We start from the raw sequence: 22,766 nt of genomic DNA, 5'->3' as shown, positions 1-22,766 counted from the left end.
GTGGCTCATTCGACCAGAGGGATGGCAACCTCCTGAGGAAGTTTGTGCAGTGGTGCTTCCTTGGAGGAAGTTTGGGCAGAGGTGCTTCCATGGAGGACATTTGTGCAGCAGCTGGTTGGACTTCTTCACTGGCATTCACCAGGTTCTGTCACCTGAATGTGGCATCGTCTGTAGCAGCCTCTGTTCTGTAAGTAGCAGACCCCCCTTAGTTGGTCCCCGTACTTTATTAGTGCGAGTCAGGGTGTTCTTGTGGCGATGTTATAGTATTTTACCCTTAATTTTGGGGGTTTTCCCTTCTGTTCAGGGTGACATTTTTATCCTGAGAAATGGTGGTCCTCGACTCCCTTGGTTACCTATCGAACCCTCCATTTCTGTGAATCACATGGCACATAATTACCCTCAGATTTAGCCACATACGGAGATTTTTCTCTTGGAATGATTGTCATGCTAAAGTAGGATCTCTGGTTGACTGGACACCAGCATCCTGCCTGGACCAGATGTGCAGAGTACTAGATTTGAAAAGTATTTATCCGATGCAATGACTGAGCAGCAAAGTTAATAAAGCAACTGACACAGGAAAGGTTTGCACTTCTTTATTTTTGGTTTATATTGGTTATTGCATGTTATCTTTAGTAGTTGTTATAGGTTTTAGTTTTAAGTAAGATATAATGAACTGACAGGAAGCAATCTTTCGTATGATGCCTGTATTAATTTTCAAAGAGGATACAATGGAAATGAATGGCAACAATGTACTACAGCAGACTTTAACATGATTTAATCAATTACATTCTTCAAAGGCAAAAGCATTGCAGAGCCATTTAACATGCAGACAGTCTTTAGACTCCTGCTTATAACTGGAAACTGCAGAGTATAAGACTTCAAGGGGAGCAGAAACGGCCATAGAAGAGGATGCTCTGAGTGAGGTTGTGTCTGATGAAGAACAGGAAGGGATGGTCTGCGATGAACTGATCTGGGGGTGGCATGGCACATCCAAGCATCATGATGGCAGCAGTGGCAGCAGCAGCCTCTGTGCCCTCCTCGTTCACCTCCACAAAGGCCTTGTGCACCACTTTGGAAATCACCAGGTCATTGCTGGGAGACATGCCAGAGAAATCACTTTTGGACAGATCGAAGGCATCCTTCATCTCCATATTGACCAGAATATCTTTCAGGTCATAGCTCTCTTCCATCTTGAACTTGGGCACAGCCAAAAGTAACCGAATAGATTCCATCTTCTCAGGCTGTGTCCACTCGATGAGCTTGTTGTACGTGAGCTCCCTTTCCAACTGCAGGAGAAAAGAAGTCATTGATCCAGTTGAGTGGTGGATTTCTGAAGGCTTGTTCACTTACCACATATTATCACACATTCTTATACTCTGACCAGTTTGAAACTACTGGGTATTGCCTCAATTCCCTTGTAGGCATCATTATAATTGAATTGTACACCAAAATCTGTCTTACCCTCTCAAGCCCTGTGGAGACATCCTCAATCTCTTTGGGCAGAATAATGAGCATGCTCAGCTCTTTACCAATGTAAGGCATCTCCAGAATCTGACAATTGACCTCCGGAATGAACGCCAAATCAAAGTTGCCTGTCTGTCCCATCATCTGTACTGGCTTACTTTCATTCTGAAAATTGAAGATTTTACAGATCATTCAAACATATGTTTCAATCCATGTACAATATTAAAGCAGTGATATACTCATGCTATTACAGAAATATGTTGTGCTTACTGTAAGTGGGCACCCGGCAGGGGTTTTTAAAACCTCCTTTAAATTTAGACAAATTATACAAAACATACAATTTCACCAATACCACTGCAAAAGGTAAATTTCTAAAATCGGAAAATAAAGCAGAATTTATCATTCAACTGTCATGGAGAGCACATTTCACTTCAACATAAAGTTGGATCATTGACCTAACTGCAACACTAAAGAGGAGTGAAATTATGCTCTGGAGTCCCATCTTCAGCAAACTGATGTCAAGAAATGACAAGTGTGTGACTGAACAGCACAGATGATAAAAGCCTTCCCCGCATCAGTGTAGGCCACAGTTCACAATTATTTTGCAGTCACGGAGTAATCTGGAAACTGAGTAAGCATGTTACCTTATTTAATTTGAATTGCCGTTCATGTGTGTCTCTCCCTTTGAATTTCTTGTCCCAATCAGCCTTAAAATAGATAGCATTCACCAACACCAGACTGGTCATATTGTCAACAGCCCCTTTCGACAGCAGGTTCTTGATTTTATCTACAAGAAAGCACAATAAAGCGGAAATATATAGATGGGATGGTGTCACACAAGTACATTAATCAAGATACTGCATTATATCTGTAGCTGGGTATGTCTTGAATAATGCAGATGCAATTCATCTTCAAGAGGTGTGGAACATGCAGAAACAGAACTTCAGAAATTCAACACCTACAAAATGCAGAACAAAGTTAACAAAGAAAGGCATCAGGTGCCAAATATGCTGTAAAAAATATTACTTCATGAAATATGCGTGAAGTCAATGTTTAGAGTATTACAAAACAAACTACATGTCAAGCAATTTTGAAGATACTTTAGTCTGGAACATCGTTCATACAATGATATTATGACATTGGAAGACGCTCTTATCCAGAGCGACATACAGATGATTAAACTAAGCAGGAGACAATCCTCCCTGGAACAATGTAGGGTTAAGGACCTTGCTCAAGGGCCCAATGGCTGTGTGGGGATTAGAACCACCGACCTTGCATGTCCCAGTCATTTACCTTAACCACTACACTACAGGCCGCCACAATGATTGATTATTGCCGTCAATTGATTGGTTCTTCGATGTTTTAATATCCGGACCCAAATTAAAGGTTTTGTGCCTTTCAGGGGCCCTTCCAATGTATTAGCACAGTCTAGTGGACTACAGATCCATTCCAGGACCCACTTTGCAGCCTACACTCAGGCGACCAATTTTCAGTTGCAAGTCAGTTTAAAAAGCACTGCTGTAAAGCATTCACAATTATAATCATTTATCAGATGCCAAACAGTGGAAACCGATAACAGCAAGCAGCTGTCCACTTCTTGATCATTTCAGTGGAATACGTAGGACAGAGGATCTGCAGATTTCAAATGAAAGTCTCCTGAACCTGTAGATGTCTGTAACTGCAGTTACCTTGAGTCTGCTTCTCCACCCAGCTGTTAATCTTCATCCTTTCATCCTCTGCTTTTGATTTGAAGTCAACAGTCTCCAGCTCTGCCTGATAGAACTTCTTTGTGTCCTGAATGTATTTCTACAGATTTACAAAGACAGTGAATGCTTAGCTGTGTCTGGCTTTCACCGAAAAAAGGATTATTTCCAAAGGAATATATCAAGTTCTTTTCAATGTTTGGGAGAAAATCATCCATCCATCCATTATCTTAACCTGCTTATCCTGAAAAGGGTCGCAGGTGGGCTGGAGTCTATCCTATCCAAACACGGGGAGAACTTGCAAACTGGGATTCAAACCCAGGACCTGCTTGCTGTGAGGCGGCAGTGCTACCCACTGCACAATCCGTAATCAATTAATTTTAATTTTTTATCTTTAAATTGAGGTCAACATCTCAAAATTAAAATGACAATAACATACAATACAAAATAAAATAGGGATTCAAAGCAGGAGCACACCAGTCACTGCGTCATGAATTATGTGTTCATATTCAAATTGACATGAAATCATCATGTCAAGTTTAAGGTCTTTTTGTTCATTCCTCCAACTGCCCAGTGCAGTCACTGGACTTTAAAAAGTACCAGGTCACTGCAATTAAGGTGATATCCATAGGATGTGCTGTAGACCAGAGAGCCGAGTTAGTCAGAGATAGATGGAGCAAGTCTTTGAAAACACCAGTCATTTAATTTTCCTTGCATTGAAGGCTATATGAAGTTCAAGTACAGATTACAACATACTGGGCCTATGGCAGAGTCAAAAATATGATACAAAACAACCATCTCCCTTATGTTTGCATGTTTCTGTGTGGAAAAACAGCGTACCCTTTGAATGTTACATTGCCATGTACACACATGCGTGAACATGCATTATGAGTAAGAGAAAGAACTGATCACTTTGTCCATCTGGAAACAGGGACTAAAAGCCTACATACAAGATGCAAAAATTCAATCATTGAACAAACTGATAGATGTATTTTCAATGAAAAAAGATGTTAAAGGAATACGCCAACATTTTGGGAAATATACCTTTTTTACGACTTTCTGACATTTTCATTTTTGTGCATTGTCTAATTTACACAAGGCATCATGGGTGTTTGAAATACACGTGCAGGAAGAAAATGGTGCAAAACCGCTGTAGCCATTCATTTTTGTTCCTTAAATGCATATACACTCACCAAACACTTTTAGGTATTTATTGAGCTTATTTTTTAGACTTCCACTGCTGTAGCCTATCCACTTACTTATTTGCATTACTGTCACCTTCCTGTCAGCTTTGACCAGTCAGTCAAAGTTTCACTCACATTTTTCCCCCATTCTGATGGTTGATGTGAACATTAACTGAGGCTCCTGACCCGTATCTACATGATTGTATGCATTGCACTGCTGCCACACAATTGGCTGATTAGATCATTGTAACAGGTGTAATAAAGTAAAAATGTTCCTCATAAAGTGTTCGGTGAGTGGATTTGGAGCGCTACGTGCACACTCTTTTCAGCCCTAGTGCTGCATTACAATAGTTTTTCACTAAATGCTCACCTCCTTCAACTGAGTAACATAAAATAAACTATTTTTGATACTGTGCCAGATTTGCTAATAAATAAAACCAATCTTAAAAGTATGATCCATTAGGTCAGCATAAGTGAGTACAGGCTGGAGGCTTAGAACACAGAAACTCTTACTGAGAACCTATCACAAATCACAGTGCAATTACTACCTGATTTCAACACTCATAGTGTCTCATTCTCAACTCATCTGAACCTGCAATAATCAATTTTACCCATGTCTTTTGTCCACTGTGCATACATTCCTTTCCAAGTATGTGCATGTATTGGCAAATGTATTGGCAAATCTGTGCTATTCATCAACAAAACATTACCTCCACAAACTCGTAAGATTGCTCCCCATACAGGCGATTTGCCAGGCTCAGTGCATACGGTGCACCCTCTTTGTTGAGTTCAGACATTAGTTTGTTGAATCCAGCATGAATGTCATCATCAGCTTCATGAAGGGGAGACTGAAGACAGGCACAGACAAGCACTTGGTGACACAGATTTCCTTACAGAAATGCAAGCAAGGCATATCATGCTTCAATTTCTTCTGATTAATGAATCATTTTGATGATCCCATTAGCACTTTCTATTATAACAAAACAATTTATGAAACTAAATTTTATATAAGATTTAGCACTATATAAAAGCCTGTCTTAACAATGATCTCTTAGGAGTACAATCTGAAAGAGCTTGTTTTAAACTACTTTTTCCTGACAATAAATTGTCCTATCTTTTTGTCCTATTCATCAACAAATTTAAATAAGATCTATGTAGAATACTAAAATACTTGTGAAGATTGACTTTTTTGTATAAAGGACACAAACCTGGTACCTTCAACGAACCAAAGGAAGAAAAGGAAGACGGTAAAAAAAAAAGGAAAAATACTGATTAATACATTTTGAAAAAGACAAGAATTTTGGTTTGAGATTTACATTTAAAGACCTAATGTCTTTAAATTAATATTTCTACAGAAATTTTTATGAATTTAAATGTCCAATAGAAAGTAGACAAAAGTATAAGTACTGTGAAGGGAAAAGACAAATTCTGCAAATTGGAAAAGCAAAAGACCAAGATACCTCAGTGATACTGCAGCTCACCACTCATCCACCCAAAACCCATTGTTAACACAATTTATAGACATCCCAACCTTGTGGTTAGTAAATTCAGCTGCAGTTACATGTTCTCACCTTCATCACCCCTGGCGGAAGCGGTCTTTTTACTTGTTGTTGTTGCAGTCCAGGAGCTTCAGGTTTCTTCTCTTTTCTAAAGCGAAGCACCTATAGCATCATCAACATTTTAACACTGTGATGACATGCACGTAGACATTTTTAGTAGACACTGAAAATCAAACGACAGTGTGGCTATAATCCTGTGAACATCATATCAAGCCTTGTCAACATACTCTTAAACTTTTTATTTCACTGTGGATTGGCCATAGTGGAAAGACTTGGCAATAGAGAACATTTAACATTTGGAACACTGATGTGTTCATTTCACCGCCATGTGTTATGTTCTGTCATACTGTATGTATTGCAATGCACTTGAAATTGTATATACCTACATTATTATGGATAGTACTGTATTGTACTGGTGATTGCGATTCTATAATTTTATGTTGCTATTTGACCCCGTCTTGGCTTGGTCTCATTTGTAAAAGAGGTTTTAATCTCAATATGACTTCCTAGTCAAATAAAGGTTAATATATTTGAGAAACTGTATAAATCCAGCATATTTAATAGCTCTCTTGGAGCAAGCTCAGACTGTACAGTCCAAAAGTATTGGAACAGCATGTTCAATTCCTTTGTTTTTGCTATGCACTGAAGACAATTGAGTTTGAGGTCAAAATATGTACATGATGACAGACAGAGTTTCAGCTTTTATTGACTGGTATTTTTGTAAAACAACTTAGTGCATATCACCTTTTGTATCAGACCACCCAATTCTTAGGTGAGTAAAAGTATTGGAACATGTGACTTTACATGTGAAACAGGTGTTTCTTTTTTACAAGATGTGTCCTGTTAGATTGATGGGTTAAACAATAAATAGTTCTCAATGTCTACTCTTGGTTTTTGGCTTAGGTTTTGCCTGTGAAGACTGCATTTGTGTTAGAAAAGATGAACCAACATGAAGACTAGAGAACTCTCTTTGGGAGAAAAGAGGGGAAATCATTGGGGATAGCTTGTACAACAACTTGGAATGTCCTGAAAAAGAAAGAAACCGCTGGTGTACTAAGCAACAGACATCGAACATGTTGATCAGGTGAAGGTATCTTAATCAACTGTTTGGAGAAGATCTAGAGAGCAGCAATATAAAGGCTATACCACAAGATGCAAACAATTCATCGGTAGTAAGAATCAGAAGGCGAGATTACAATAAGTACAACATCTGCCATATGACTAAAATGTAAATGTATGCAGCCATGTTGGTGTGTCCCCCTCAGCTGAGGAGATCTCAGACTGGGGATGGGGGTGGTTGATGCTGTGATTGTGGACTGCAGAGGGGAATTTGTCAGTGCATCCACTTGGATTTAAATTTTACTTTCTTCACTTTGTTTGGAGTCCCCCACAGATGGACTGCAAGACACAGCCAATGCAGCCTACACCGAGCACTGTCCCAGCTGTGTCCTGTGTAATATGTTACTCCCATTTCCCAGAGTGAACAGACACTGCACTAAACATTATTTCTGCCCTGCCTGTTTACTGACTGTGCAGCCTACACAATGGCGGCACATCCTCACAACAGAGGTCAGAAAGGTTTTTTCTTTTTTTTTTTTTTTTTCTTTCATTGATTGTAAATGAAATTATGAATCTCATTTGGCTTCATTAATAAAAGGGTTCCAAAATATTAGAAAACGGTTTTGAGTAGGCTGATCATCAGCAAATTAGCAGTACACCATAGACTGGGCTACGACTTACACATTAATCCTGGCACCAAAATGGCAATGAGCCGCTTCCACTTGACTGACACACTCCGAGCAGTGACTCTCCTCCCACTTGGGCGAGCAGTTAGTCTCAAAATTACCAGAGGTGTCGGGATCATCTGGAAAATATTAGATCGACAGCAAAACAGCTGGAAACACGCCAGATGCTGGCTGTAAAATAGAGCCCCTAGTGTTACCCTTGGCTGTACCTGTATCAGCAGGCTTGCACTGCCAGGGTAAACTGCCAGGTAGTCTGGTCTGGAAACAGCAAGAGCTGAAAGTGCTGGGCGTGTTTTTAGGTACTTTGCAAAACATGAAAATACATTAGAAAGGTGTGATTCAAAAGGCTTGTGCGAAAATGTCTAGGTGGCTTCCTTCACAGGTATCTTTTAGAGGTAGGGTGTTGATTTGAAATAACTTAATGGCATCAGCTAGTGGCACCAGTTAGCTGGGCCGACACCACCTGAAGGATTCCTCCATTCAGAGTAATCTGGCATTTTGTGTATGATATCCAGTTTTTCTGTATGATATAAATATGAACGCAATAATTTGACACATCGACTCAACCACAAGTTGGCAGAGTGGATATGATTTTTAAAAAGGTGTTTTTGCATAAGGTGTACATAAGAATGACATGTTACACCACTCCAGTCCTGGTGGGAGCACATGCTATTATGAAAGCCATTGTCTCCTTACTTTCTTACCTGTCCTTTTCCCAGGTAGCCTACTGATTAAGGTGATTGACAGCACCTGAGCGGGACATTTTTTCTCTCGTACAGAATGGCTCACTGGAACTGGCGTACTGATGCTTCTTCAATACAGTTTGTGTGTGAATCTCTTTTACCAAAAATAAATCTTAATTTCACTTTTGATCCGCCAATCTCACTTTTCTGTGTTTGGTCAGTAACAAGCCCTGGCTGTAACAACATTCAGTAAGTCTTCCATGGATGATCCCTCCGTAGCTTATTAATGCAGTTGTGTTGTGCTGGGACGTCTGAGAGTGACACTGCCTGGGTGAACTCACCTCAGCCATCTGTGTAGCTGTGTTCCCCCGGGCGCCCATGTACACCATGGCCAGAGCTGAGGAGATGCTGAGTGGAGAGTAGAAGATGTTGTCCGTTTTCTTATGTTCAGTTATGTTCTTAAACAGGTCCAGGGAGAACTTGGTATTTGCAGCACTCAGTGACTCCATTGTTGGTCTCCTGGAAGGGCAATCATTTCAGAAAGAAATGCATCATGCAATGGGAATGATATATGTTTTTGCAACAGTAGAATAATATACAATATACAGTTCTAGAAAGCTATAACTACACACACTTGGCTCACTCTTTTAAATACTCTTTACATATGTGGCCGTTAGCGACAACAACCCAGTTCCATTATACTACCATATGTTACGATTACGCCACTCCCATCTATTTAACGGGGATGGGAGAACCCACTGATACTCTACAGTAAAGATCCCTCCCCACGCTAGGGTTATTCAAATGAATGAAAGGATTGGAGGCTGATGTATCAAAAGCAACACAGTAATACTTTATTTATACCATTCGTTCAGAGTAATTCAAATATTTGTTGTGCAAAGGACCAACCTTTACTTACAGCAGTGTAGGGGTACATACATGAGTTCTCATCAAGACAAGTTTATATGCAAGATTCCAATAAATAATGTTGGGCAGCACCCCCATGCTCAATATTGTCAGGCACCCCACTTTTGATCCACAATAACTACAGGGCTTCCCAGTGACTCAACACCCCAAGCACCGCAACCAAGGCGACACCAGGTTAACCATAAAAGGCTTGGTCAATACACACCAATCGTAATCACACCACACGGGTGGTCCCCGTAACACATTGAGCTGTCCCAGCCTTGATATTGCACACTGCTCTCATATAATGGTTGATTACAATAGTACAGCCCACCCTTGGTACTGCACACTGCCCAAACACAACAAGTTGCATCAATAGTAAAACATCAATGATTAAGAGCTCATTTTCATAGACATGATATAAATAAACATATACAAACTTCACATATGGGAAAACAGTGGCTAGCTGTCCAAACCAAATGGCAAAAACGACGAGTGGCGGGGTTCATTCACAAGCCGGCTTCCAGGCCATCCGCTCCCCCGCACGCAGCAGCAATTAGGCAAACGCTCTTAACACCAGCACGATCGGTTGAAAGACATTAAATATGAATATTCTCAGCGCGCACAGCAGGGCACCGCTTCGATGCTTTGTTTATCATATATCCCTTACTGCGATTAAGAGGGAATCACTAGCGGAGATTTAAGAATCGTTCTATTTACCTACGTCCGTCGGTAATCTACAAGAACCCACATACTTATAAGCGTCGTACTCTATTATAAGGCAGCTAATGCTGGCCTAGTATAACAGCATGCCAAACAATTCCAATTTACCGCACTTTCCACTCCGCTCCCCTGGCTAAGCAGCTGACTGATGACGCAAGAATCCTGCCCCTATGCACACCTCGTCATTTAAGCCCTTACTATTCGCCCCTCGGTCCTAAAGTCCCACTTTCTGCACATACGTTTGCTTGTTGGTTAAGAAGGAAAACAGTTTTTCACTTTTCTATGGCTGCTATACCTTTACCAAAACTGGTATTTCCAGACAAGGCTGACTATAATGAGAATCCCATATATAATTTCCACTTTTTTATGAATAGCAATTGCATTCAAGCACATTGCCCTCCAAAAGTATGTTAATGGTAGAGTGATGGTACATTGGTGCTACTGGTGCCAGTCACTTTCAGAATTATAGTATTACCACACTCGATTTAAAATCTTAAAATCATCTTGGCTGTAACATACAAGCCTTCATAAATACGGCTATCATTTAATCGTATAGGCTAATTGATATTAGGATTACCATTCCAGGATTAGTGCATTGTATACTACGTGAAAGACATGCCTAAAGAATATCTCACTGAAAGTTGATACCACGCAAGCTGGTTGAGTACTCACCTAGTTTTCTTATTGTTTCTTCCTATTCCTATTTTCTTCTCCTACTGGAGTGGTGTCTCGTCAATCACAGACAATGAGTGAAGCTGCAACTTCACAAGGAGTACTTCTTAGCCAGGCACACCCACATCACAAAGTGTACAGTACGATCTGTACATGCACTAAACTTGGAAAACTGCCAGTATGGAAATCAGTCATTCGTGTTTGCCCCATTGAACTTATTTTTTGACTGCAGATGAGATGAATTGATGACCAGATATGGAGACTTTTTTCTTGGAATAATTGTCACACAAAAAAATATTTGATTGACTGGGCACCAGCATTCTGCATGTACCAGCAGTGCATGAAATGTACTTCTCTGATGCAATGACTGAGCAGCGAAGTGAAAAAAGCAACCAACAGAGTAGACTTTTGCACTTTTATTTTCACAAATAAGAAATGTGATCTTGGTTACTGCTTCTTGTTTTTTGCCATTTCAGTGTTGAGTAAAATATAATGAACAGAACAGAAACCATCTTTGGTCTTAAGCCAGTATTAATCTTCAAAGAGGATACAATGGACATGAATGAAAACAATGCACTGCAGCAGGATTGTCTAAGCTCTGAGAAGCAGATAACAATGAAATATTATTTTAAGGAAAACATCATTGCAGAGCTATTTAACACGCAGACAGTCATTCTTTAGACTCCTGCATATAACTGGAAACTGCAGTTTAAGGGGAGCAGAACTGGCCATAGAAGAGGATGCTCTGAGTGGGGTTGTGTCTGATGAAGAACAGGAAGGGATGGTTTGCGATGAAACGATTTTGGTATAGCCACAGTGAAGAATCATGGTGACAGCAGTGGCGGCAGCAGCCTCTGTGCCCTCCTCGTTCACCTCCACAAAGGCCTTGTGCACCACTTTGGAAACCACCAGGTCATTGCTGGGAGACATGTCAGAGAAGTCGCTTTTGGACACATCGAAGGCATCCTTCATGCCCATACTGACCAGAATTCCTTCCAGGTCATAGTTCTCTTCCATCTTGAACTTGGGCAGCGCCACATTTACCTCAAGACTCTTCATCATGTCAGGCTGTGTCCACTGAATTAATTTCTCGTACGTGAGCTCCCTTTCAAACTGTAGGAAAAAAGAAAAGAAAATTGCAAGTGTGGGATTCTCAAAGGTTAGGCAACTCTTTGGCATCAATCTCTCTGGGCAGAATAATGAGCATGCTCAGCTCTTTACCAATGTAAGGCATCTCCAGAATCTGACAATTGACCACCGGAATGAACGCCAAATCAAAGTTGCCTGTCTGTTCCATCATCTGTACTGGCTTACTTTCATTCTGAAAATTGAAGACGTTAAAGATCATTCAAATATATGTTTCAATCCATGTACAATATTAAAGCTGTGATATACTCACGCTATTACAGAAATATGTTGTGCTTACTGTAAGTGGGTACCCGGCAGGGGTTTTTAAAACCTCCTTTAATTTAAACAAATTATACAAAACATACAATTAGTGTGTCCAAACTTTTGCATACCACTGCAAAAGATACATTTCTAGAATTGAACACAGGAAAATAAAGCAGAATTTATCATTCAACTGTTATGGAGAAAACATTTCACTTCAACACAAAGTTGGATCATTGACCTAACTGCAACACTAAAGAGGAGAGCAATTATGCTCTGCAATCCCATCTTTAGCAAACTGATGTCAAGAAATTACAAAAGTGTGACTGAACAGCACAGAGGACAAAAACCTTTCCAGTGTCAGTGTCGGCAACAGTTCATAATTAATCTGGAAACTGAGTAAGCATGTTACCTTATTTAATTTGAATTGCCGTTCATGTGTGTCTCTCCCTTTGAATTTCTTGTCCCAATCAGCCTTAAAATAGATAGCATTCACCAACACCAGACTGGTCATACTGTTAACAGCCCCTTTCGACAGCAGGTTCTTGATTTTATCTACAAGAAAGCACAATAAAGCGAAGATATATAGATGGGATGGTGTCACACAAGTACATTAATTAAGATATCCAGCTACAGGTATAATGTCTTGAATAATGCAGATGTGATTCATCTTTAAGAGGTGTGAAACATGCACAAACAGAAAATTCAATGCAAAATGCAGAACATAAATCTTTTAACAACAAAGAAAGGCATCAGGTGCCAAATATCCTGTATCGTAAGGATGAAAGAAATATTACTTCATGAAATATGCACGATGTGATAGCATCTATCTTTTTCAATTCAAGTCAATGTTTAGAGTATTACATAAACTACATGGCACGCAAGTCTGAAGATATTTCACTCCAGTACATCGTTCGTACAATGATTGATTGTTGCTGTAAGGCTTCAATGTTTTAATATCAGGACCCAAATTAGAGGTTTTGTGCCTTTCAGGCCTTCCAATGTACTAGCACAGTCTAGTGGACTATAGACCCATTCCAGGACCCACTTTGCAGCCTGCACTCCTGCGAACAATTTTCAGTTACAAGTCACAGTTTAAAAAGCACTGCTGTAAAGCATTCACAATTATAATCATTTATCAGAGGCCAAACAATGGAAACCGGTAACAGCAAGCAGCTGTTCACTTCTTGATTATTTCAGTGGAATACGTAGGACAGAGGATCTGCAAACTTCAAATGAAAGTCTCCTGAACCTGTAGATGTGTCTGAAACTGCAGTTACCTTGAGTCTGCTTCTCCACCCAGCTGTTAATCGTCACCCTTTCATCCTCTGCTTTTGATTTGAAGTCAACAGCTCTGCCTGATAGAACTTTTTTGTGTCCTGAATGTATTCCTACAGATTTACAAAGACAGTGAATGCTTAGCTGTTTCTTGTGTCTGGCTTTCACCAAAAAATGATTAATTATTTCCAAAGGATTATATCAAGTTCATATTAATGATTGGGAGAAAATCTATTGAATTACAATAAACATACAATAGAAAATATAATGGGGATTCAAAGCAGGAGCAAACCAGTCACTGTATCATGAATTCATTCATTCATTCATTCATTATCCTAACCCACTTATCCTGAACAGGGTCGCATGGGGGCTGGAGCCTATCCCAGCATACATTGGGTGAAAGGCAGGAATACACCCTGGACAGGTCGCCATCGCAGGGCACACACACCATTCACTCACACACTCATACACTCATACCTATGGGCAATTTAGACTCTCCAATCAGCCTAACCTGCATGTCTTTGGACTGTGGGAGGAAACCGGAGTACCCGGAGGAAACCCACACAAACACGGGGAGAACATGCAAACTCTGCACAGAGAGGCCCTGGCCGACGGGGATTCGAACCCAGGACCTCCTTGCTGTGAGGCGGCAGTGCTACCCATTGCACCATCGGTGCCGCCTGTATCATGAATTATGTGCTCATATTCAATGACTGAAAATACCATGGCAAGTTTAAGGTCTTTTTGTTAATTGCTCCAACTGTTTGCATGTTTCTGTGTGGAAAAACAGCTTACCCTTTAAATGTGAGTCGCATTGCCATGTACACAAATGCGTGAACATTCATTATGAGAAAGAGAAAGAAAACGGATAATTTTGTTTGTTGATAATTCACAATGAAAATTTTTTTAAAGGAATAAACCAACATTTTGGGAAATATCCCTTTTTCCATATTTAGACGAGATTACATTTTCATTTTTGTTTATTCACTGGCTCAGTTTACATGTTAGCACAATGTTTTCGCTTAGCATAAAGACTTAAAGCCTATTGGAGTCAGTAGCCAACCTCCTTCAAAGTGAACCTTACACCTCACAGTAACTCCAATGCTGTCTTATTTACACAAGGTATCATCGGTATTTGAAATACACATGCAGGAAGAAAATAGTGCAAAACTGCTGTAGCTATTAATTTTTGTTCCTTAAATGCATATACACACACTGAGCACTTTATTAGGTATTTTAGACTGCTTTAGCCTATTCACTTAAGAGTTATGATGTGTTGTGTCCAGAGATGCTCTTCTGCATACCACTGTTGTAATGTGTGGTTATTTGCATTACTGTCACCTTCCTGTCAGCTTTGACCAGTTAAACACGCCAGATGCTGGCTGGAAAATAGAGCCCCTAGTGCATTCACTTCTGTATTATCAGTGGTTTCACAGGCAACAAAACAGATTCCATTCTCACCACTCTGCTCACAAATTCGACAATTACATTTCCATGTGTGGGATCAATAAAGTGTAATTCACCTCTGCATTAATTAACCTCTAAGTTGATTAATGACAGATCAGCAGGATTTGCATGTAATGAAAATGATTTCAGATCCATGACCAGGCCTGCTTTGCCAGGGTAAACTGCCAGGTAGTCTGGTCTGGAAGCAGGAAGAACTGAAAGTGCTGGGTGTGTTTTTTGGGTCTTTGCAAAGCATTAAATTAATTGTAAATGTGTGATTGAAAAGGCTTGTGCCAAAAAATGTCTTGGTGGCTTCCTTCACAGGTATCTTTTAGAGGTAGGGTGTTGATTTGAAATAACTTAATGGCATCAGCTAGTGGCACAAGTTGGCTGAGCTGGACTGGCACTTGTTCCTGATGGAGCTAGAGCCTACACACACAGCTGGTTTCACTCACTTTTAAGTCTCTGTGTTGTGGGCATGGATCGATACACTCTTCTTTAAGTGCAAGACCATATGGATATTGGAAGAACTGCTTTTTTAAAAATCCACTGCTGAATCTGCCTCCTGTTTTTGGCCAGTGTAGGGGGCCAGTTTGTAAGGGCTGATCTGACCAAACTGGCCCATTAAAGGAGGAACTGAAATGACTTAGCAATGCATCTATACAACGAGAAGAAATAGTTCAAGATGTCATTTGCTTCATCTGTATTGAATAATTTGCGAAACAAACTAATATTTCTCCCAAATATAATAAAAGTGAGATAATACTTTTTAATTAATTTATAAAGAAGCGTTTATTCATGCAACTACTGAATTGTATATTTGTTCTTATTTTGGAACATGATTTTTTGACGTAGAGAAACGGTATCAAAGATTGTTAGTATATGCCTCATATTGTCTGAGGCGAGGTGCGGGTTGTAAACAGTGAGTGTGTGGCAAGGGGGGTGCCAAATTTTATTGCCTTGCTTCGCAAATAAGAGGCTGATAATAATATAAACTGCTGTTCTCACAAGTGGAGAGTCTTTGAAACAATCTGACACTGTTTTGTGGTTTTATTATGTCAGTTTTTTTGTACAACATAAATGGGAACGCGACAATAATTTTACTCATTGACGACTCAACCACAAGGGGGCAGAATGGATAGGATTTTAAAAGATGTCCATAAGAATAACACATTAATTACACCCCTCCAGTACATGCCATTATGAAAGCCTTTGTCTCCTTATTCACACACAAACTCCTTCAATAGAGTTTGTGTGTGAATCTCTTTTACCAAAATAAATCTTATAAATAAATCTTAATTTCACTTTTGGTCTGCCAACCTCACTTTTCCGTGTTCGGACAGTAACAAGCCCTGTTGGTGTTTGTAGCAATCAGTGCCTCCATTGTTGATCTCCTGCTAGGGCAATAATTTCAGAGAGAAATGCATCATGCAATAGGAATTATACATAATTTTGCTACAGTAGAATAATATACAATATAGAGTTCTAGAAGGCTATAGCTACACACACTTTACTCACTCTTTTATAAAGTCTTTACAAATGTTTGCTTGTTGATTAAGAAGGAAAGCAGTTTTTCACTTTTATATGGCTGCTATAACTTTAACGAAACTGGGCTTTCCAGACAAGGTTGACTATGATGAGAACCCCTCATATAATATCCACTTTTTTTATGAATAGCAATAGCATTCAAACACATTCAAACACATGTTGATGGTAGGGTGATAGTGATCTAGACTAACTTTTTACATTGGTGGCACTAACTAAGTATTATAGTATTACCACTCTTCATTTGGTATGCCATCTTAAAATGATCTTGGCTTATTATTAATTATAATTTCCATTCTGGGATTAGTGCAGTGTCAGGTACGTCAATGACCTGCCTAAAGAATAGCTCACTGAAAGTTCATGCCACTCAAGTTGGTTGAATACTCGCTTAGTGTTCATATTTTTTCTTCCAATTTTTATTTTTTTGAAACTGCCAACATCAAAGCGTAGAATACAATTTGTCCACAACTTGGAAAACGGCCTCAATGAAAATCAGTCCTTCAAGTTTGCCCTGTTGAGCGTCTTGTTTTTTATTTCTTTGTAACGTGCCTGCAAATGACAGATGATGATAGCAAAAGGCTATGTTCTATATACGGCGTATGGTTGTGCTAGGTTACATATTTCTTCCCAATAATGCATTTTGTGATTACATGGATTTTCTTTGGGGAAAAAAAGAAAAAAGAGAGCTGGAGCCCATTGGCTTCATATTAAAAGCAGAGGACGCCTCACATGGTCACATGGCTGCAGTTAGACACATCTACAGGTTCAGGGCTCATTTGAAAAGTTCATTTTTTCAGTAATATATATTCTTGAGTGCATAAATGAACATACTTTTCAGAAGGTTGCCATTTCTGGATTATAAATCAGTTTTTTGATTGGTATTATGCAATATATTTTGAAATCCTGGAATTTCATGAGCTGTAAGCCATAATCAAGATTAAAACAAAAAAAGGTTGAAATGTTTAACTTTGTGTGTAATGAATCTAGAATATGAAAGTTTAACTTTTTGAATTAAATTACAGAAAACAATGAACTTTTCCAGGATATTCAAATTTTTTTAGATGCACCTGTATAATACAATATATACACACAATACATACAATCAGGCATTGTAGCTGTTTTGCCTCATGAACTGAAATATATTTAATGTATCCTGTATATGGATCAATGATGTGATATCTGATGTGTAACTTTGCTGGCTCATTGCAATACTTTCCAAAAGGGACACATAATATTCTATGCTATGTTAATGTACCCTTCTTTTATTAAGTGATGTGGTCTAATAAAAAGACCAATAAAGTGTTCCAGTAAAGGAAACCAATTCAGGCCAGTGACATACACCACTTTTTCTGCACTCTAAATTGTCTGAATGACAAAAGGTAAATAGACAAAAAAAAAGTTATTAGAACCACAAAACATGTACAATACAGGGCACAACAGAGCTTGGCTTCTAATCTTTATCCAATCATCACTGAAGCTGCAGAGAATCCATTGCAAGTTTAGACCCGTTGGAGTCAAGGTCTTTCCAAACCCAAGTCTGTAGGGTTGGGGACTGGCGGAGAGCCAAGAGCGACTAAGGGTAATCCATTAAAGTGATGTGGTCTAATAAAAAGACCAATAAAGTGGTCCAGTAAAGGAAACCAATTCAGATGCCCAGGAAACCAAAACTCCAGAAGGTATATGAAACAGAAAATATCTGGAGACAACTCCGACCAAAATAAAAGGAACAGGCCAAAAACCGGCTACCAGAAAATACAATACTCGCTTAGTGATTCATTACAACTATGCACACAGACTATACTGTATTCCCCGTAAATTATTTCAGATGAATTCATCCCAAAATCCCAATTGTGAATTATGCTGAGATTATCCATATTGTTTCGGAATGAGCGGCTGTTTACTTATTTTGGACAATAGTTGCTTGAAGTCTGTTCTTCAAACAGTGATTAATTACATTACATTATTGGCATTTGGCAGACGCTCTTATCCAGAGCAACGTACAGTTGATTAGACTAAGCAGAAGACAATGCAGGGGCCTTGCTCAAGGGCCCAATGGCTGTGCGGATGGTATTATGGCTACATCGGGATTAGAACCAGTCATTTACCTTAACCGCTATGCTACAGGCCATCTAGATTAATGAATTCATATTATATATCCAGTGATATGTGTGTCATGGGGATGGTGCAGGTTTTGTATATGATGACTGTTTACTAATTTCCTTCTAATGTGCCTTCCACACATAAGAGTTATTTTGCACTAAACTAGGCTATGGATACAGACAACTTGACGATAGGAAAATAGCTATGGACACTATGCTCAACTTTCAAATATGTTTCTTATTTCTTAAGTAAGGTCTCCTCTATCATTCTGTGTTAGAATTATGTTTTAGTATCTACTGATACTAAAACAATACAAGTGTACTGTGATCAGGTCAAATGGGCCACCTGTTCTGCTAAAATGGGCCAGTGATACTGGACAGCAAAAAAAATAAAATAAATAAATAAATAAAAAATAAAAAATAAAATAAACAAATAAATAAAACATTCTTTCATTTTTAGAATAAGGCATCATAACAAGAAATTGTTTTCAAAAATGCATGTGTGTGGGGAGGTGTGTGACTGCATGTGTCTACAATGTCTGATTTGTGTGAGAATGATGTGGAGGTGGATCTGTGGGTGTTTAACAATAGAAAATACTGAAATAACATTAACACAACAGCAATTACATGAAAGCACACAAATTACATAAAAAAATAGACTCCTTGTTTGAACATGTGTGTGTGGCTGTGTGTCTGAGGAGACTGAATTTGTGTGTACAGCTGTGCATGCGCGCCTGTAGCCTATTTGTGCAGGTGCGTGTTTGTGGGTGTATATGCATGCATGTGGGTGTATGCATGCGACTCTGTGTGTGTGTGTGTGTGTGTGTGTGTGTGTGTGTGTGTGTGTGTGTGTAGATTTATTTACAAAGGTGCTATGACTATACAATATGACTATGACATGTCCAGCACAATAATAATTATTTTGACTACAACAAATACTTCAGCTGGGCCCTCTTCCTCATCACTGGATTGTTCCACATCGGTTGTCTCTTGGTCTAGATCATATTCTACATTGCCGTCAACCTCTGACACTTCCTCCTCTAATGCATCTTCATTGTCAGTTTGCTGGCCTCTCTCCTCCTCACCAGCGTCTTGATCAAAGATATGATCAAGATCCACAAATACAGTATATTGTTAGGTCACTATGCTGCCACATTGTGAGCAAGGCCGCAAAAAAGCTTTATTTACCAGAGCTGCAAGAAAGGTTCTACATATTACTGAAACAATGTTGTGATTGCATGTGAGAATGCCAACAGGTGTGGTTCCTATGGGGGAAAGATTCTATTGGGGAAAGGATCCTGTGGGGGTTTCCATGGAAGCCAGGAAGGGGAGTGAGGCGTATGTGTGCATATGTTTGTGTGTGCATGTGCTAAATCACACATGCATATGGGGGTCTGCGAGAGGAAGTGTGTCCATAAACACTGAATGTAGTCTTACCCTTTAATTTCTAAAGTCCAGTCATTTTTGAACGGGAACACCACAGGTGTACAAAAGTTAAATAAAATACCCAAAATTTTATGAAAATTGTCACATTTAATTTTGTGTGTTCAGATGCCCCGTGTGGACAAAGCCATGCAATCTTAAGAAATTAACCTAATCAGATTAAATTAACGAAATTATTCAGAGAGAGAATTTCTAAATCAGTCAAATTCGACCGGAACACAACAGGAGGGTTAATAAAAACATTATCGCTATTTAGATGTTCATTCGTTGCTTATTCATATATAAACCTTATCTGGCCCATTTTAACTGGTGACCCAATTTACCTGACTTCACCCTACAGTTTTGCCACTAAATACTGTGACAATAAGAACACAAGATCACAGAAAAGCACCATGATGGATAGTGGAGAGCGGACAATTTCAAGTTTCTTGAGGGGATATCATAGCGCGGCTAATGACACTATGACATAGTGAGACTAAATGAAACTTTTCTCTTGCGTTCTTTGAGAATTATTATTTATAATTACTAACTGCGTGGGTTTCCTCCGGGTACTCTGGTTTCCTCCCACAGTCCAAAGACATGCATGTTAGGCTGATTGGAGAGTCTAAATTGCCTGTAGGTATGAGTGTGTGAGTGTGTGAGTGTGTGAGTGTATGAGTGTGTGAGTGTATGAGTGTGTGAGTGTATGAGTGTGTGAGTGTATGAGTGTGTGAGTGTATGAGTGTGTGAGTGTATGAGTGTGTGAGTGTGTGAGTGTGTGAGTGTGTGAGTGTGTGAGTGTGTGAGTGAATGGTGTGAGTGAGTGGTGTGTGTGCCCTGTGATGGACTGGTGACCTGTCCAGGGTGTATTCCTGCCTTTCGCCCAATGTATGCTGGGATAGGCTCCAGCCCCCCTGCGACCCTGTTCAGGATAAGCGGGTTCAGATAATGGATGGATGGATGGAAGATCAGAAAGAATAGCCAGCTTTTAAACGCAAGCCAAAGATCGCCTAACACAAATGATTATTAGTGATTTCAGTAACATTTCAAGTGATTTTAGGAACGTTTAATAGCACTATTAAAAATACTAAGTAAAAGTGTAGAAGTCACACCTCTCAAGAGATAATTTGAGACACATCATGAAACCTTTGCGGGTAACAGCTCGCCCTTGCCTGTCAAACCTGATTATATAGCTACGGACCAAAAGTTGACACTTGCAGAATTGGGTGGGAAGAACCCGTTTCCTTTTTTAAGCAATTCCAAGCATTTTCAGTGGAGAGCCATGCAAACATTCAACTGAATTCTTCCCACATGCACATACGTGGTCATATGCTGAAATAAAACATGTGCTTTTAAAGAATACAGTAGGTTAGCTAGCTACATTTAGTCATTGGACCATTGGTCCAGAATGCTGCAGCCCGCCTGATCACCAGTCAGCCCAGGTCGGCTCATGTCACCCCGCTTCTCATTGGCCTCCACTGGCTTCCTATTGCCACACGCATCCGTTTCAAGGCCCTAGTGTTGGCATTTCAGGCTGCTAAGGGGACTGCCCCACCTTACATACAATCCCTGATCACTCCCTACTCCCCAGCTAGACCACTCCGGTCTGCCAGCTCTGGTCGCCTTACGGTTCCCTCTCTACGTGCACCTGGCGGTCGAGCTGCACGTTCACGCCTGTTTTCCGTTCTGGTTCCTCAGTGGTGGAATGACTTGCCTACCACTGTCAGAACAGCAGAATCCCTCCCCCTATTTCGACGCAGACTCAAAACCCACCTTTTCAAACTCTACCTTAGTCCTCCCTCCTGATTTCCCCTGCCCCTCCTTTCTGATATCCCTATCCTTGTCTAACCGCCCCCCCCCCCACCAAAAAAAAAAAAAAAAAAAAAAGGCACTTCTGATGACAACTATGTTTAGAACAGCATTTCCTGTGTATTTAGCTTGTTTCTGGATGTGATGCTTTGACTTATGGTAGAACCTATGCACTTGTAAATCGCTTTGGATTAAAAGCGTCTGCCAAATGACTAAAATGTAATGTAAATGTAGTCACAGTAATGAGAATATCGAAGGTTAACCAACAGAGACATGAGAATGCATTACGAGCGATGCATTAGTTCACTGCAAACTCGTGGGTAATTAAACCCAACCCTACCTGCTGGCACAAGCAACGGATGCGAAGATTCCACTGAGGATGCTCAACACCAGTGGTAAAACTGTTTTCACATACCTTAAATTGAAAAACTGGTGCAACCGACAGGAAAACGCTCATTCTTTAAGGTGAACTATTGTATCTAGGCGAAACCCATCTAACACTTAAGGACTGAAGTAAAATAGTCAAAAGTTGTAGTCTACATGAAAGGAGAGTGAACACAACATCGCTTTCATTCGCTTTTCTCTAGCTACGTAAATTCAAGCTGCGTCATTCACAATTTTTATCAGCAAGGCTAACAACTCCGTTTACGGTATGTTTACTTCGCTTAAGCTTGATGTCGTTTAATGTTAACAACGCTGCACTAGGGTGGTCAATCGCTGTAACCAACGTTAGCTAGCTCCTATATTCTGATTAGCTAGCTACAAATAGGGGGGGACCAAGGGACCAAGCTTCCGCTACTGGTAGGAGCAGAGAAAAAAATCCCCCAGACCCGTTGTAAAACCAGTTTCCGGGATAGAGGAAAGAGGAAGGAAACCCTCAAGACTCCAATAATTATTATTTAGATTTCTAGTGCCTAAACAATTGATGCTATTTCACGATGTTGTTTTTTTATTGCTTTCTTATTCACTCGCAACCCCGCACTGTGAATCTATCGGACAACATGCCACGAAAGAAAACTTTGTAATATTGTCGGTGGTGCACAGATTACAACATTGGTGGTGTATTTTATTTATTGCAGTTAATTCCAGGAAAACAAATCAACAATTTGCATGGAGTCCAAATTCATTCTACAAATATA

The 22,766-nt window shown here is 39.8% G+C and overlaps 1 protein-coding gene and 1 pseudogene across 1 annotated transcript; both read right to left on the bottom strand.

The window, feature by feature from the left end:
- Positions 1 to 578: 578 nt before the first annotated feature.
- On the bottom strand, positions 579 to 10,159 carry LOC133125947 (leukocyte elastase inhibitor-like). The gene is made up of 8 exons (XM_061237695.1): positions 10,076 to 10,159; positions 8,680 to 8,857; positions 5,923 to 6,012; positions 5,062 to 5,199; positions 3,153 to 3,270; positions 2,109 to 2,251; positions 1,462 to 1,629; positions 579 to 1,286 (listed from the first exon to the last, which is right to left on the bottom strand). The coding sequence occupies exons 2-8, from the start codon at positions 8,845 to 8,847 to the stop codon at positions 879 to 881; spliced, it is 1,233 nt and encodes a 410-aa protein (XP_061093679.1). The 5' UTR covers positions 8,848 to 8,857; positions 10,076 to 10,159; the 3' UTR covers positions 579 to 878.
- Positions 10,160 to 11,039: 880 nt separating this feature from the next.
- LOC133125945 (leukocyte elastase inhibitor-like) overlaps positions 11,040 to 22,766 on the bottom strand; it is a 68,848-nt pseudogene continuing 57,121 nt past the window's right edge.

This window comes from Conger conger, chromosome 4 (assembly GCF_963514075.1).
Source record: "Conger conger chromosome 4, fConCon1.1, whole genome shotgun sequence".
Taxonomy (NCBI): Eukaryota; Metazoa; Chordata; class Actinopteri; order Anguilliformes; family Congridae; genus Conger; species Conger conger.
The sequence above is the reverse complement of the archived record's forward strand: the minus strand, read 5'-3'. Positions and strand labels throughout refer to the sequence as shown.